Genomic DNA, 16,012 nt, shown 5'->3' with positions numbered 1-16,012 from the left:
TTGTATTCTCTCCCTCTTTTCCTTTGTTAAATTTGCCAGTGGTTTGTCAATTTTATTGATCTTTTAAAAAAATCAACTTCTGGTCTTGTTTATTTTTTCTATTGCCCTTCTATTTTCTGTTTCATTAATTTCTGCTCGATATTATTTCCTTTCTTCTGGTGACTGCAGGCTTTTCTTTCTTTTTCTAATTGTTGGAAATGTTGGTTTAAAGTGTTGATTTTGGCTCTTCTTTTTTGCCGTGTGCATTTATTGCTATAAATTGGCCTCTGATCACTGCTTATGCTGTGTCCCAAAGACTTTGGTATGTTGTCTTTTCACTCTTGTTTGATTCAAGGAATTTTTGAATTTCAATTTTTATTTCTTTTACCCAGTCTTTCTTAAGAAGGGTGTTGTTCAGTTTCCATGTGTTTACTCTTTTTCCGTTGATCTTCCTATTGTTGATTACCAATTTGATAGCATTATGATCTGAGAAGATGCTCTGCAGTATTTCAATATTTTAAAATTTATGAAGGCTTGGTTTATGGCCTAACATATGGTCTATCATGGAAAATGTTCCATGTACAGTGAAAAAGAATATATATTGTGCTGCTGTTGGGTGAAGTGCTCTGTAGATGTCTATAAGGCTAAGCTGGTGGAGTGTATTATTTAGCTCTTCTGCATCTTTGTTGAGTTTCTTTCCAGTTGTTCTATCTTTGCTTGTTTAAGTGGTATATTAAAGTCTCTCACTATGACTGTGGAGTCATCTATATGACTTTTCAACTCTTTTAAAGTTTGACATATATTTTGGGGCTCTTTCATTGGGTCCATAGATATTTATTATGGTCATATCTTCATGTGCAATTTATACCTTAATCATTATATAATGTCCTTCCTTGTCTCATATGGTGGCTTTTGTCTTAAAGTCAATTTGATCAGAAATTAAAACTACCACTCCTGCTCTTTTACGGTTGCCATTTGCTTGATATATCTTTTTTCAACCTTTGATTTTTAGTCTATTTTTATCTTTGTCTCTAAGTTATATCTCTTGTAGACAGCATATTGATGGATTTTGTTTTCTTATCCAATCTGCAACTCTCCGTCTCAAGTGGTGCATTTAATCCATTAACATTCTGTGCTGAGCTCATTATGTTTATAAATCATGTTATCATTTCCTTCGTTGCTCTTGTTTTACTTCTGCTATTTGTGGTTGTCCTCTTTTTTACTGTGATGTGAAGGTTTGTCATTTTTCTTTGAGGTTACCCTGTGATTTATAATTTTCTCCCCAAGTTTAGAACAGTTCATTCTATCTTGCAAGTCTCTTGACTTCCTCACCATTTACAAGTTCTGTAACTACACAGTATTTTCCCTCTTTTTGGTTTGCAGTTGTCCTCAGTTGCCAATTGATGTCTCTGGTTCCCTGTTTACAATCTTGTAGGCTTATTTTACTTTGGATATGTCCATAGCTGTGGTTTCCGGGTTATGTCATCTTGTGTATTAATGGTCGGTTGTTATTTGCTATTTTTGGTTCTCTGTTAGTATCTCTTATAAGGTTGGTTTGGTTTTAACAAATTCCCTTAGTTTCTGCTTATCTGGAAATCTCCTAATTTCTCTATCATATTGAGGGATAATTTTGCTGGGTATATAATTCTTGGTTGAAAATTTTTCTCTCTCAGGGTTTTATATATACCATCCCATTGCCTTCCTGCTTGCATGCTTTCTGCTGAGAAATCAGAGCTGATTCTTACTGGTTGTTCTTTGTAAGTGACTTTTTGTTTTTCTCATGCTCCTTTCAGGATTCTTTCTTTGTCTTTGGTTTTGATGAGTTTGATGATGATGTGTCTTAGTGATTTCCTTTTGCAGTCTATCCCGTTTGGGGTTCGTTGGACTTCCTGAATGGATATATTCTCATCTTTCATCATATCAGGGAAGTTCTCCTGCAACAAATCTTAGACAATTTTTTCAGTGGTTTTATATTTCTCTTCCTGTTCAGGAATTCCAATGACATTTATGTTATTCCTTTTGATGGTATCCCACATGAACCTCAGACTTTCTTCATTTTGTTTTCATCTTTTTTTCTGACTGATCCCCTTCCAAAGAAGTATTCAGGTATTTGTCTTCAATCTCATTAATTTTGTCTTTCATTGCATCAGTTCTACTCCTTTGCCCTTCCAATGCGTTATCTAATTCTGACAATTTAGTATTAATCTTCTGGATTTTTATCTGTAGATTTAGACTCATTTCTAATTTTTCATTTATTCTGTCATTTTGTTCCTGTATTTTCTTCCAAAAATTTTCTAGGGTTTTGTTTGTGTTTTCCTTGATCTGTGTCTCAATGCTTTGAAGATACCTAAATATAATTCTTTTGAATTCCTTATCAGAAAGTTCCAATGCTGCTTCTTCCTCAGAGTTGTGTTCTGGTCTGTATCCTGCTCCCTTGTTTCTACCACTTTGTGTTGCTTCTTTGTGTGGACTGTGATGGTCTGTTGTCTCTGAGACATCATGATGTTGTATTTAGATCTCTGTTAACTGCTTGTGAAGAGCAGCCAAGGGTGAGTCAGGCTCTTCTTGGTGGTTGTTTATCATTGCCCATTAGTGGAGAAGGAAGTGGTTGCTCTCACTCAGTAAGTGAAGCTGCAGGAAGTGTCAGTGTAGTTGTGTCATATGGGGACTGTTGATGTCTTTCACTCAGTTAGACAAAAAGAACAATTGAATAACCACCAAAAAAGTAAAAGCACACGGACAAAAAACACACCATGTGATCACACCCAGTAACCAAAAAAATAAAAAAGAGAAAAAGACAAAAAAAAAAAAAAAAGCCCTGCAATATTTGGGAAGAGGGCAGTAAGAGAAAAAAGGTAGAGAAGGAGAATGATGAAGAAAAAATGGTAAAAATGCACAAAGAAAAACAAGGATTGGGGTTAACCACAAGAAAGAAAAAAAATTGCAACCAGGTACAGGCAAAAGAAAAAAAGCTGAAAACTAGAACCTGGGAAGGGAACAATAAAGAATAAAAGTAAAAAGAACAAAAGTAATAGTAATATCAGTAGTTTTAAAACAGATAAAAGCAAACAAACTAAAAAACAGAAAACATGAGATCGGGGCAGGGCACCCCGGCTCCATCTGAGCTCGCAGACTGGGATGGAATTCCTGCTGGCCCAGAAAGTTGGTGGGAGTGAGGGATGGCTGCACCTTCGTTCTCCAAGAGGGTGTGGGGTATGAGTAACGAGGGGAATGTCGCACCTTTCCAGTTGACCGGGTCTGGAATGTCCTTGTGGTTACCGACAACTGGAGTGTGTCCTTAAGTCCCTGGAAGCTGGGAGAACGCTGTCACTTTAAATATTCAAAATGTCAAGCCACTTGTATACATTCAAAATGGCTGTGCCCTCAGGACAGGCAAATGTCCTTAGCTCAGCTCACCTTCCTCTTCGCTGCTGCTTCTTTTATTCCCCAACCACCAGAGCAGTCATCTGTGTAGTCCCTGGTAGCAGGGCTGATTTTTAGGTTAATTCTTAGGTCCTACCACCACTCGGCAATATCCAAGCTGTCTGTGCCATCAGGATCACTGCCAGACCACAGCTCTGTATGTTTCCTTTTGGTGTTTTCATGGAAATTCTTCTGCTAGTTGGAGTTTTGTCCACTTCTATATCCTTCCCTTCAAGGCTCAGTGGTCCAGGATTATCTTCTGTATCTCTGTTAATTGGTTCTTTTCTGTTGAAGAGGGTCTGTGCAGTCTTTCTGCCTATTCCACCATCTTACTGGAACTCTCAAACTTGGTCTTTTTTTATGATTTTTAATTTTGTTCTACATTGTTCTCCCACTCTATCCAGGATCTCTTGCACTGATCCCCCTCCAACAGTGTTAGCCGGGACTATCTAGTTCTTCTGGTCTCATGGTCATATAGGCTGATGACTGCATGGTCTACTAGTTCCTTGGACCAACTGTTTCCATGTGTCTTTGGTTTTCTTCATTCTTCTTGGCTCTGGATGAGAAGAGACGCATTGTTGCATCTAGATGGCTGCTTGCAAGCTTTTAAGACCTCAGTTGCTACTCACCAAAGTAGGATGTAGAACAATGTTTTTGTGTAGTATGTTATGTCAATTGACTCTGATATCCCCTGCAACCATGTTCCTGAGCCCCTAGATCCAACTAACTTGCTCCCTCAGGGTGGTTGGCTGTGGCCAAGAAGTTATCATAACTTTTCCCCTTGTTAGGTCTATTATATATCTGGACATTCTTACAGCACATACAAATACATATGTAGAAATACTGTCTGCCAATTACATACATGATCATGGGTATACTCCCTTTTGCCTAGATATATCTTATCATTCAGCCTGTCTATCCATCTATTTACCCATAGATTAATGTTTGTTATCACTGACAATGCAGTTCTGTATATGTAAAGGGGTTTATCTTTGTTGTCTGTACCTCTTCTGTACTTCCCTCTGTCTTCCTCTTTCTCAGTGAGGTAGCATTTCTTAATTTCAATATTTCACACTTTACTTTAAAAAGTCTCTGAAATTGCTTAAATTAGTTAAAAAAGAAAAACAAAAAAGCTTGTTCAGAGAGTTCCAAACTGCCTACCTAGCAGGTGCAATTCTCACTTGTCTCTCTTTTGTTCTCAGATTCTAAGCATTCAATCACTTAGGAGCTGTGAGTGAATGTATCTTGTATTTTCCATTTACTAATACAGCATTTACTAATGTTGGGATATGGAAGCAAAATGTCTTCTAAGTTAATGGAAGGTAAGAGAATATTAGATTAATATCCTTACCCCTTCACTGGTTTTTTGCAAGTCTGAAGTTGTATTTCTTGTGTCATTGCCGGCATCTCCACCCTCAGAGCTGCTTTTGTTTTCTTCTTCTTTGCAGTCCTTATCATCTTCATCTCCTGGAGATTTCCGGGACTGTTTAGAGGATTTCTAAACATTTAGACAAGTTACAAATTATAGTCAAAAGTAGAAATCCAAATACGTGAGTGTAAGTAAGAGATGCAGAAGTAGCTGATCTATATCCCAGTCTTTGTAACTTGATATAGTTTCTATAGCTGCAACAAAGCTGAGCAAGATGACCCTGGACAAATCATTTCACCTCACAGGGCCTCAGCTAAGCACTGGAAAGGAGGTGGCGGTGGAGGTGGACTAGATGACCTCTTAATTCTTTCCTGCAGTGTGTCACTAAAGGCAGAAAAGGTTCACATGGCCAGGACACTGTCACTGAATAGATTGCACATTCAAAAAAAAAAAAAAAAAAAAAAAAAACCCCAAAACCACTACCATCGAGTCAGATTTGACTCACAGTGACCCCTTCTTGGGTTTCTGAGGCAGTATCACTATGGAAATAGATTGCCCAACCTTCCTTCTGAGGAGTGGCTGGTGGGTTTAAACTGCTGGCCTTTTGGCTGGCAGTCAAATGCCTTGGCACTTGTCCCCAGAGCTCCCAGAATGCACATCAGGAAGGCAATTTGTCCATTAGGGAAATCATATAGAATTTTACAAAGCTGGGAAGCACCCTAAAGGTCAACTTGTTTTTCCCCATCATATTAGTATAGTGGAAAATGAGGTCCAGAGAAGTGAAATGAACTATCCAAAATTACATATGGATATTTACACAGGGACCCCAGTATAAGCTATTTAGTCACTGGTATATATGGAATCATTATGACAAAAATTTTTTATCACTGTATAATACAAAATAATTTTAATATTTCTAAGGGCTCTGGTGGTACAGGGATTAAGGCATTAGGCTGCTAACCAAAAAGTCTGTTCAAATCTACCAGCTGTTTAGTGGGAGAAAAAGGAGGCAGTCTGCTTCCATAAAGATTTATAGCCTTGGAAACCCTATGGGGCAGTTCCACTCTGTCCTATAGGGTCACTATGAGTTGGAATCAACTTGATAAATTTGGTTTTATATTTATTTAAGAATCCAAACTACACTGGTGAGCAGCCCTGTTTTCTTGTCATCTTCTATCTGAAATTAAGGTAAACCCTAGGGAAAATATAATTACAGTTTGCAGCAAGAGTTACTTATTTAGTACAATAGCATTAATACGATAAAAAGCTGGCCCAACTCTGCACTTTAAGGAAATAAATTGTAGTATTTTGCTAACATTTCTTCTTTGAGGAATTTAAAGAATCTTTAAACATTCGGCAAATAAGAGCTAAGGCTAAACTGATTTAGTCAAGTCAATTTTGGTCTTCCAGAAATAAATTAGCACAGTTGGCCTTCCTCAATCAATTTTTTAAAAATGTAACTTTTGACAAGAAAGTATCTTCTAGTTATGTGATGAAATATATAATCATGTGGCTTCTATTTTATTCAACTGAAACCACTAAGCAAGCCCAATAGGCAGTATAAAATGAGATCATTTGTATTTTTAAATAAATGGAAAGCAAGGATAGCTAAGACCAAGTATGACACTATAAAAAGCAAAAATACTTTATATTCTACTAGTAAATACAGTATAATTTTTGAAATGTAGTAACTGCTTTGTGATTCTTAAATCACAGGTCCTTGACCTGTGGTTCCAATAGATAACAATGTGCAACTCCCTAAAATTTATAATACTTACAAAGAATATTTGTGAGTAACTTTATAAGTGAGTTGATAAATATTATCAGATTTTGGTATATATAAGGCCAGAATTAGGACATTATCAGAATTTTACTAAAGAGTCAAATTCAGTATCCTACATATCAGAGTTTTACTAAAGAGTCAAATTCAGTATTCTACAAAGAAATCTGGGTGCAAACTGTATTTGATAACCTTGCAAAGTAACCTGCATGTTAGATTGTTGGAATTTCTATAATTTGGGGGAAGGACCCTTCATCTAATTTATCAGTGTGGTCTTGAATTGGTCGTGTTTCTAATCATCGCTATCTATTTTTTTTTTTTAAAACTAAAATCACAGGTGGTTTAGCATCGTCATTATCAGCTTAGTTTGTAGTCAAGGCCTTGGTTGCACAGTGGTTAAAGTGCTTGACTGTTAACTGAAAGATGGGCAGTTTGAACCCACCAGCCGCCTTGTGGAAAAAAGATGTGGCAGTCTATCTATTTCAGTTAAGGTTACAGCCTTGGAAACCCTATGGGACAGTTCTATTATGCCCTATCAGGTTGCTATAAGTCAGAAGTGACTGGACGGCTGTGAGTTTGAAGGCTGATTAGTGCTACTACTGTACACAGTGAAAAATTTGCTTGCAGATTATTTTTAACCTATATATTTTCCAGTGTTTGTTATGGTTCAAATATGAATCATCCATCTCCTTACTGCTAAAGATATATATTTAACACCTCAAATATCTACTTGTACTTTGACTTTTCATTATGATTTCTTTTCTCAGAAAAATGGAATGGGATGAAGCTAGAGGATGTGGGACCCTTTCCTCTACCTAACTGGGATACAGTCAAAAAAAGTTTTGTTTCCTACAGCCAAAGGAAGACTATTCAACTTAAATAAATGTTAAAAAAAAAAAAAAAAAGTACCAAATCTAACAAAAAGGAAGCATTTGGGAAGCCAAAGAGACCAACCAGGTTATGCTAGATAAATGTTTCTATAAATATGGTTCCCAGACCAGCAGCATTAGTTTCACTTGGAAATGTAATTAGTTGGCCACACTTCAGAACTACTGACATATACAAATCTAAAGGTAAACTCAGCAATCTGTGTTTTTTAACAAGCCCTCCAAGTGATTCTGATGCATGATAAATAACTTGAGAACCAATGCACTAGGTTATTACTCACCTGATAATAAAAAGTCAATTCTTAAGTGATCATGGAAGTTGTTATTTTCAAAGAAAGCTAAGAAAACGATCTTTTTTTTTTAAAAAATAGACAAAAAATTATGTCTTTATCCCTCACACTTTTAAATTACAAATCCACCTTAGGTATCAACTCTAGAACCCCATTAACTTCCAGTCTTGGCAATAAGCAATGAAATGACAATTAAAAGCCACACTAGTAAATGCTACTATTTAGCACTATTAAGGAAGGTTATCTTAGGTACTTTAGATAATTTAGAGGAGGTCCAACAAATTACATACAAAGAAATTCAGCAGTCAACCACAAATTAAATAAAATCAATTAAAGTGACTAAGTGATGTCCAAACTGCTAAAAGAAATTCAGACTAAAAAATACCTGAAATGGAAGGTACAGCCTGACAGGGAAAATTCTAACTAAATATCAGATTTGTTATTAGGTGCACAGGAAAAATGAATACTGCATTCACACATTTTATCTGTTTGCCAAGTGGGTAGATTTTATAGACTGCCAAAATAAAATGTTGATAGACTGATACCTGTTCGTATATTTGTAAGGTACATTCCCAAGTATATCCAGCCTTACACTAAATACTAGGATCTAAATGGAAATAATTGACCCAAGTATTCAATAGTGTGATAGATCAATTTTAGTGAAATCAGTCTTCAAGGATCCATTTCTCTTTCTTTCCATTTCTAAAAGGTGAATAATTTTCACAATCTCACAGTTTTTTCAATTGCATTTCTGAACTACTGAATGAAAAGCCTAGACTATCTATTTGCAAATCAAGGATCATGTCACTCCTGTTTAAAACCTTCAAGAAATTACTGTTACATTTGGAATACAATCCAAACCTCTTACTATGGACTACAGGTCTGCATGATCTGGACTTGCTTGCCTTTTACTCAGTCTCACGTCACTCCCCCCTTATTCATGATTCTCCAGCCACATCTGCTTCTTCAATTCAAGCACATGCCAAACTCTTCCCTGCTTCAAAGCTTTGCTGCTATATTTCTTTCCTCTGCTACATGCATGGCTGTCTCCTTCTCTTCCCACATCCTCTTCTCATGTCTCAGCATGAACTTTATCTTTTCAGAAAGGCCTTGTCACCTTAAGTAAACATTTATATCCCCCTACTCTGTCATTCCCTGCTTTCATTCATATATCTCATAGCCCTTTTCACAATTCATTCTTCACTTGTTTACTTGATTGCTGTGTCCTTCCCGGCCCCATTGTACAATATCTGGCATAGAATAGGTGATCAGGAAATAAAAGAACTGAATAAATAAAGAGCCAAAGCACATTCTTTGAAGCAGAAAGACAGGTAAAAGATTCTATGTATGTATTTACATATACAGTGCATAGACATAGTCCTGATATACTGAGTCTCCCGCATTCCTAAATTCTTCAGAGGTTACTGTAGGAGGCATAACTACTCAAATGTTTTTAACTAAAGAACAATTCTCCAAGTGAGAAGGTGACATTTTCCAACCAAAAGTACAGTCAATCAGCCCCAAAGAGTCAACAGCCACATTGCCTTCACATCTAAGGTTACTTATCTTATTCTCCTATGCTATGCTTTTATCTCTACAGGAAGGGGTTCCATAGAATCTAGTGTATTTTTATGTGCCAAATAAATAAATTAAAAATAATCCAAAATCTTTTAATAAACATGCATGTAAAATTAATGACAACAATTTCTCAGTAACCTTTGAAGTGTATGATTTTTTCCGTTTTGAGCCTGCTTTTTCATTCTTTCTTTTGCCTTTTCCATCTTCTTCTACTCTATCACCTTCTTCCTCACTGCTTGCATCTGCAGTATTTCCACCTTCTCCCTCAGTTTCTGAAGAGCTCTGTTGTTGAATTGCCTTAGAAATAATAAAATATTGGTTAATCACATTTTTGAAAGAACAGAGACTGAAAAGAATCACTCTCTTTTAGTCTTTTAAATTGTTATTGAGGATATATACAGCAAAGATACCCCAATTCAACAGTTTCTACATGTGTAATTTAAAGACATCGATTATACTGCGTTGTGCAACCATTCTCACTCTACTTTTCTGAATTGTTCCTTCTTCATTAATATAAACTCACTGCCCTCTAAGGTTCCTCTCTAATCTTTTGAGATGCTGTTGTCAACTTGATCCCATTTAGATCGTTTTTAGAAGAATATAATGTGCAAGGGGACAAACCTTTTACTAGTTAAACTATTGTTCTAAGATGACTTCAGCGGATAATTTTGGTTTCAGGTTTAAAGATTATCTCAGGGCAATAGTTTCAGGGGTTCATCCACCTTCCATGGCTCCAGTAAGTCTAGAGTCCATGAAAATTTCAAATTCTAGCCTGTATTTTTCCCCTTTTGATCAGGATTCTTCTATGGAATTTTTAATCACAATGTTCAGTAATGGTAGCTGGGCACAATCTAGTTCTTCTGATCTCATGGCAAAGGAGGTCTTTTTTATTTATTTATTTATTTATACACACACACACACACACACACACACACACATAAATCATTAGTGGTGCCCAGGGAGGGAGGAAGCGGAAGCTTTTGTTTGCAGGGCACTGAGTTTATGCTAATGGTAGTGGAGTATTTTTGAAAAGGATAGCAACAATGGTGGCACAACATGAAAAATATCATCAGTTACCCTGAGCTATAAATTGGGAAGTTGTTATGTTGGTGAATGTCTCGTTGCATATGTTTTCCCCATAATAAAAGTGGAAAAAAAAAAAAAAAAACCCAAAAAAACTTCACTGCCATCAAGTCGTTTCTGACTCATAGCAACCTCTAGTTGGTTTCCAAGGCTGTAAAACTTCATGACTCATCTTTCTTCCATGGAGCAGCTGGTGAGTTCAAACCACTGACGTTTTGGTTAGCAGGCAAATGTCTTAACTACTACACCACCAGAACTCCTCAGATTTATTCCTAGGTATTTTATTCTCTTAAATGCTATTATAAATGGAATTGTTTTCCCTGTCAAATTTCTCAATGCTGATTATAGAAACCCAAATGATGTTTGTTTGTTGACACCGTACCATGCAACTTTGCTAAATTCCTCTTTTAGTTCCAGAAGTTTTCTTGTGGACTCTCTGAGATTTTCTATATAGAGTATCATATAATCCACAAACAGATAATTTTACTTTTTCTTTTCCAGTGTGGAAAACTTTGTTTCTTTTTCTTGTCTCATTGCTCTGGCTAGGACTTCCAATACAACACTGAATAGAAGTGGTGACAGCAGGTACTCTGTCTTGTTGAATCATTCTATTTTAAATGGAAAGAGTTCAGCTTATTCTTAACATTTTCAAAATAAAGGTTTGGCAACCTGAATTTTCTGGTGACCATTTAAACCAGGGGTAACAGAATTCTACTTTATCAAAACTGCTGCTGGAACTAAAAAGCATTCTGACTTCAAATGGATATTGACCATTAGTACAAAGGACATATAAGAAAAGCCCAAAAAGAGGTAAAACCAAAGAAATGAGATATAGTGAGTGATGATAAAGTAAAGTTACCTGGTATCCAGTAAACTTTACTCCTGGGTTATTTTCTATTTCCCACAATCCTTCATTAAATCCTTTCCTTTTGTTTGATTTTCCAAACTTGTCTTTGTATTCCTTATATGGGAAAAGGTCTTTGGGACCTAGAAATGCACTGCAGAGAAATATGAGAAATAGAATTGACATTATGGCCTTCAAATGTAAAGTATTTTAAATATCAGCATCAACTAAAGGGTTATAGCATATCTCAGTAAGCAAATTTAAAAAATATATAAACTCTGAGTTAGACACTTATCACGAGATGCTTTAGATATATGTTAGAAGGCAGAAAAAGGTGGATAGTGGGGTACATAATCCAGCAACCCTGGCTTGTACTACTTTGATTTTTACTTTAAAATTACCAATTTCTTCTGTTTTAAAATTGATTTTTAATTACACAAGGGGCATTAAGTAAGTCTTGTTCTACCACTTAAATCATCTTAAACTAAGACTTATTTATGCTAATCATACCATAGGTTAAGAAAAGAGTTTTGTAAAATCCGTAATAATCATATGAACATTGATTAAAAAATTTAATTCTATCATATTTGGTATTCATTCACTAATATTTCTACAAATTAAAAAAAACACATTGTTTAATGAGACACTAAGCTAACAACAAGCAAAAAAAGTGACAAAGTACATAGAATCTTGTAAACTTTATTGTAAAATAATCATAGCCATGAAAAAAAAGTATGTTATATTTGTTGCTAACGGACCTCTAAAACTGAGGCACTTGGCTTAATTAAATGTCTGACATAAAGTCTGAATCAAAATTCCCTCCTGTTACAAGCCCCTGCTTCTGCATTCATGAGAATGTAACTCTGACTTCTTCCCATTCATGTGCATATAATCTTGGGCCTCTGGATGGGTGGGATCGAGGACTGGCCCTCTATCAATCACCCTGTTTAACCAGCCTGGTTCTTTCCCGAAGCCATTCTCAGAAAATAAGGCTGTTGCTGTTATCATAGTGACCCCTCCTTGGGTTTCCGAGGCAGTATCACTACAGAAGTAGGATTGCCCAACCTTCCTTCCGAGGAGTGGCTGATGGGTTTGAGCCTCCAGCCTTCTGGTTAGCAGTCAAGTGCTTTAGGCATTATGCTACCAGAGCTCCTGAGAAAATAAGGCAGGGGGTCAGGAATGTGATGGTAGGGGAAAAGAGTTTTACTCAGGATGTTCTAGGAAGAAGGTGATTTAGAATGGATGTGACCATCACACATTCTTCTCCTCCATCTTTACTATATAAAAGCACATTCCTCCCTTCTTACTTCGGAACACCTGGTAGATTCCTCTCTGCTTTGTGTTTCTCCAATTCATGAAGTGTATTACCTTCAATAAATCTCTTTGCTTTTACTTTAACAGAGTGACAGATTAAAACCTGGAGATCAACTAATAGATCTAAGCATTCAAATTAGAGTCTTTACCGTTATTACCTAAGATATTAACCTGGTGAATCAGACTATGAAGGTCTATAACCTGGCTGACTCCTTTGAAGTTCACATTCCAAACTAGGATTCATTTATTCATTCTTAACAAGTATTTATTGAACATCTAAATTATGTACCAGACACTATTCCAAAGGTGTAGGGGATTTTTCAGGGAACAAAGAAATAAACATCTCTGTCTTCATGGAGTATATATTGTAATGGTGGAGGGTGGGAGGTTTAGACAATAAAAAAGGTAAAGAAATAAAATACATGGTTTGTGTGTTAAAGAAAAATAGTAAAATGGAAAGAAACTAGGCATGGATTTCATAATTTCAAATATATAGATCAGGGAAGGTCTCAGTGAAAAGGGATCATCTAAATAAAGAAATAAAAGAAGGTGAAGGAGCAACCCATACAGTCACCTGGGGAAGAGTAGAACAGGTTGCAAGAAGAGCAAGTGCAAAGATCTTGAAACAGGAGCATGTTTGAGAAAGAGAAGAGGCCAGTGTGGCTAGAGTGAAAGGAATAAAAGGGATAGTAAGGTGGCATAGTGCCTAAGCATTTGACTGCTAACCAGAAGGCTGGCTGTTCAAACCCACCCTCAGAAGGAAAATTGGGCAATCTACTTCTGCAGTGATACCACCTTGGAAACCCAGAGGGGTTGCTATGAGTCGGACCCAACTCGACAGCAGTGAGTGAGTATGAGGCCAGACAGGTAACAGTGTGGAGAGACAGATTACATAGGCCCCAGTAGTTCACAATAAGAGTTCTGAGTGAGATGTGAGGCCATTAAAGGTTTTGAGAAAAGAAGTGACCATTTATGTTTAAAAGATGATTCTAGAGTTCAGGAGACATGTATAAGCTGGAGATATGAATTTAGGAATTATCAGCAAGAGATGATATTTAAAGTGTTGACATCATAGGTCAACAGTTTACTGTTGTATATAAATTAAAATTTCTGACTGGATTTCAGTACTGATCCCTCAAAAAGTTGTTCAGCTCATCAAAACCTTCAAGTCATACAAAAATCTGAGGAAGTTTTCTGATCCCAGAGCTACTTAAGAATCACCAAATCTTCCCTACTTGTTCACTTTTAACTGCTCAGTCGGCATGATTCCATCTCACTGAGCCAAGAAATAGCTTATTAGATTATTAGACATTTCAGTAAAAATGCACATCAGTGTCTTGTTCGACAAATTGAACATGAGAAAGAAATAGACTTTGGGTATGGCTATTTCAGTTACAGCAATCTGTCACAAATAATAATATTATTCTCTGGCTTTTGACCTTTCCCCAGCCACTGACTCTATGCATAGGAATTGAATGTTGGCTAGGTTGTCTGTGGTTCACATAGACCACCAGCTGGGCATGCTAACCACAGCCTTCTTTTAATGATGCCTAAGAATGAATGGTTATTATTATTATTTTTGATGAAAAAGTTAATCATTTCTGTCCTTATTTTTATCTTATTCCTTAATACAATTTTTGGATCTATGAGATGCATGTCCTCCTGCTACTGAGAACAAAAAGCATTCTCTTCTGAATAAATGATAGGCTTTTACTATCATTCCCCAGGAATGGATTTAACTGAGAACTGGCCACGTTAGCTGTTGCCAGAAAGAGGGACCATGAATGAACTACTGTAAAACAAGTATTTTTTTTGATAGACAACTCTTTTAACCTAAATTATAGAGAATTCCATATATCAAATCCATTCTCAATTGATTATTTCACTGTGTATTTTACAACTCCTAAAGGGCAGACCAGAAATAAAATTGTTCAAAGTTAAATGTTCTAAGGATATTTTTTTTTCCTGGCCAGATTGCCTTGAAAACTGCCCAGACTGAACCCGCTGGGGTTATGTTATATGGAGAATTTGGGGATTCAATCCTTCATCTGTCTGGGCATTAGAACAGAGTCGAAGTCACATTTTAAGGAGAATCCTGGCCCTACATGGGAGTTCTCTTTTGTCTGACTTGCACCCACACCTAATAAAGCCTCTTGTTAAGTTCCTCACTTTTCACATACCTTTGGGTTTTTGTTTCTTATTATTTCCTTTAATTAATTTCAATTCATTCAACAGGTATTTTTAAACACCTCCCATGGGCCAGGTACTGTGCTATGAGTATGCACAGGAGGAAGCAACAATGATCCCTGCCTTCACAGAGGAGTTAAACATTAGGTACCTGTTAGGACATATAATCTCAGGTTTAGGGACACCCAGTAGCCAATAAAAGTTCTACCTGAAACAAAATTAAATGACAGCTTGTTTCAAATTCCTTCATTCTCCACCAGTTATTTAAAAATCTATACATGGATGGTAAAACCAGCAAAAACCTCATATAGATGATATTTTACTGGTACTTCGTAGAATTGCTTTTACTGAAGTAAGCCTCAGAATGATGTCATTGACTTACATTAAGGATGCTATATGACACAGCTCTCTGAAACCCTTCACACTGTTCAGTAGAATGATTCTGTTACATTTACCAGGAACACACTAAGTGGCAAGCTCTTTTGGGGCACCTTTTTTTTCCCAGGGCCTGTTTACTAAATGAATAAAGGAAACTACATATTGTGGTAGGTGGTTGATTTTGGTGTTTACAGTAGAACTATGATAATTTTATTTATTAAATCCTGCCTTGTCCCAGAAATATAATCAGGTCACTTGGAAATAGGTCCTAAAGACAGAGAAAAACAATGGTATAGGCATAAAATGGAGACAGGAATGAGGCAAATACAAAATACGTATCACAAAAATGCATTTATTGTAGGTATATCATTTCATCCTAAGCTTTCTAGAAACCTCTCTAAGGAGGAAAATGTGATTAGTTGCATAATTCATAGTGCCTATTAGCTTAAAAAACAAACTACTTGCCTGAAAGAAACATACTTATTTCTGACACCAAAACAAGAAAGAAATCTGTCTGGAGAGTTCTCTCCTGGCTAGCTCTCTTTCAAAACAATGAGGAAGATGTCAAAGTGACAAAGACCAAGAAAGTGTTCACAGCTGGCTCTATTAATATTCAAATGAATGAAACTTGGAGACTTATAAGATTTCATGACAGTTTTTAGTTTTTCCCCACATTTGTAGTTTCTTTCCATCTGTTTACCCTATCATCAATAACCATATTCATTCTTAGTGTGTGTCAGTGACTGTCAACTGTCCCCTAATACCCATTCTTCTCTTCTTTCTTTTAGTAACAGTTACTGTTCTGGTTACCTAGTGCCACTCTGACAGGAATATACCACATATGGATGGCCTTAACAAACAGGAGTTTATTCTTACAATTTGGAGGCTTTAAGTCCAAGT

General features: G+C 36.3%; 1 protein-coding gene across 1 annotated transcript in view; it reads right to left on the bottom strand.

Moving 5' to 3' along the window:
• Positions 1–16,012, bottom strand: part of HDGFL3 (HDGF like 3) — an 86,884-nt gene that overhangs the window by 12,627 nt on the left and 58,245 nt on the right. Inside the window, exons 3-5 of the mRNA XM_042781553.1 lie at positions 11,249–11,387; positions 9,445–9,603; positions 4,754–4,900 (exon numbers count right to left, since the gene is read on the bottom strand). Of these exons, the coding sequence (XP_042637487.1) occupies positions 4,754–4,900; positions 9,445–9,603; positions 11,249–11,387 (445 nt within the window). The remainder of the gene's footprint in view (positions 1–4,753; positions 4,901–9,444; positions 9,604–11,248; positions 11,388–16,012) is intronic.

Source organism: Orycteropus afer, unplaced genomic scaffold (genome assembly GCF_000298275.1).
Source record: "Orycteropus afer afer isolate SDZICR_OR568_19922 unplaced genomic scaffold, OryAfe1.0 scaffold00132, whole genome shotgun sequence".
In the NCBI taxonomy this organism is placed as follows: Eukaryota; Metazoa; Chordata; class Mammalia; order Tubulidentata; family Orycteropodidae; genus Orycteropus; species Orycteropus afer.
The sequence above is the reverse complement of the archived record's forward strand: the minus strand, read 5'-3'. Positions and strand labels throughout refer to the sequence as shown.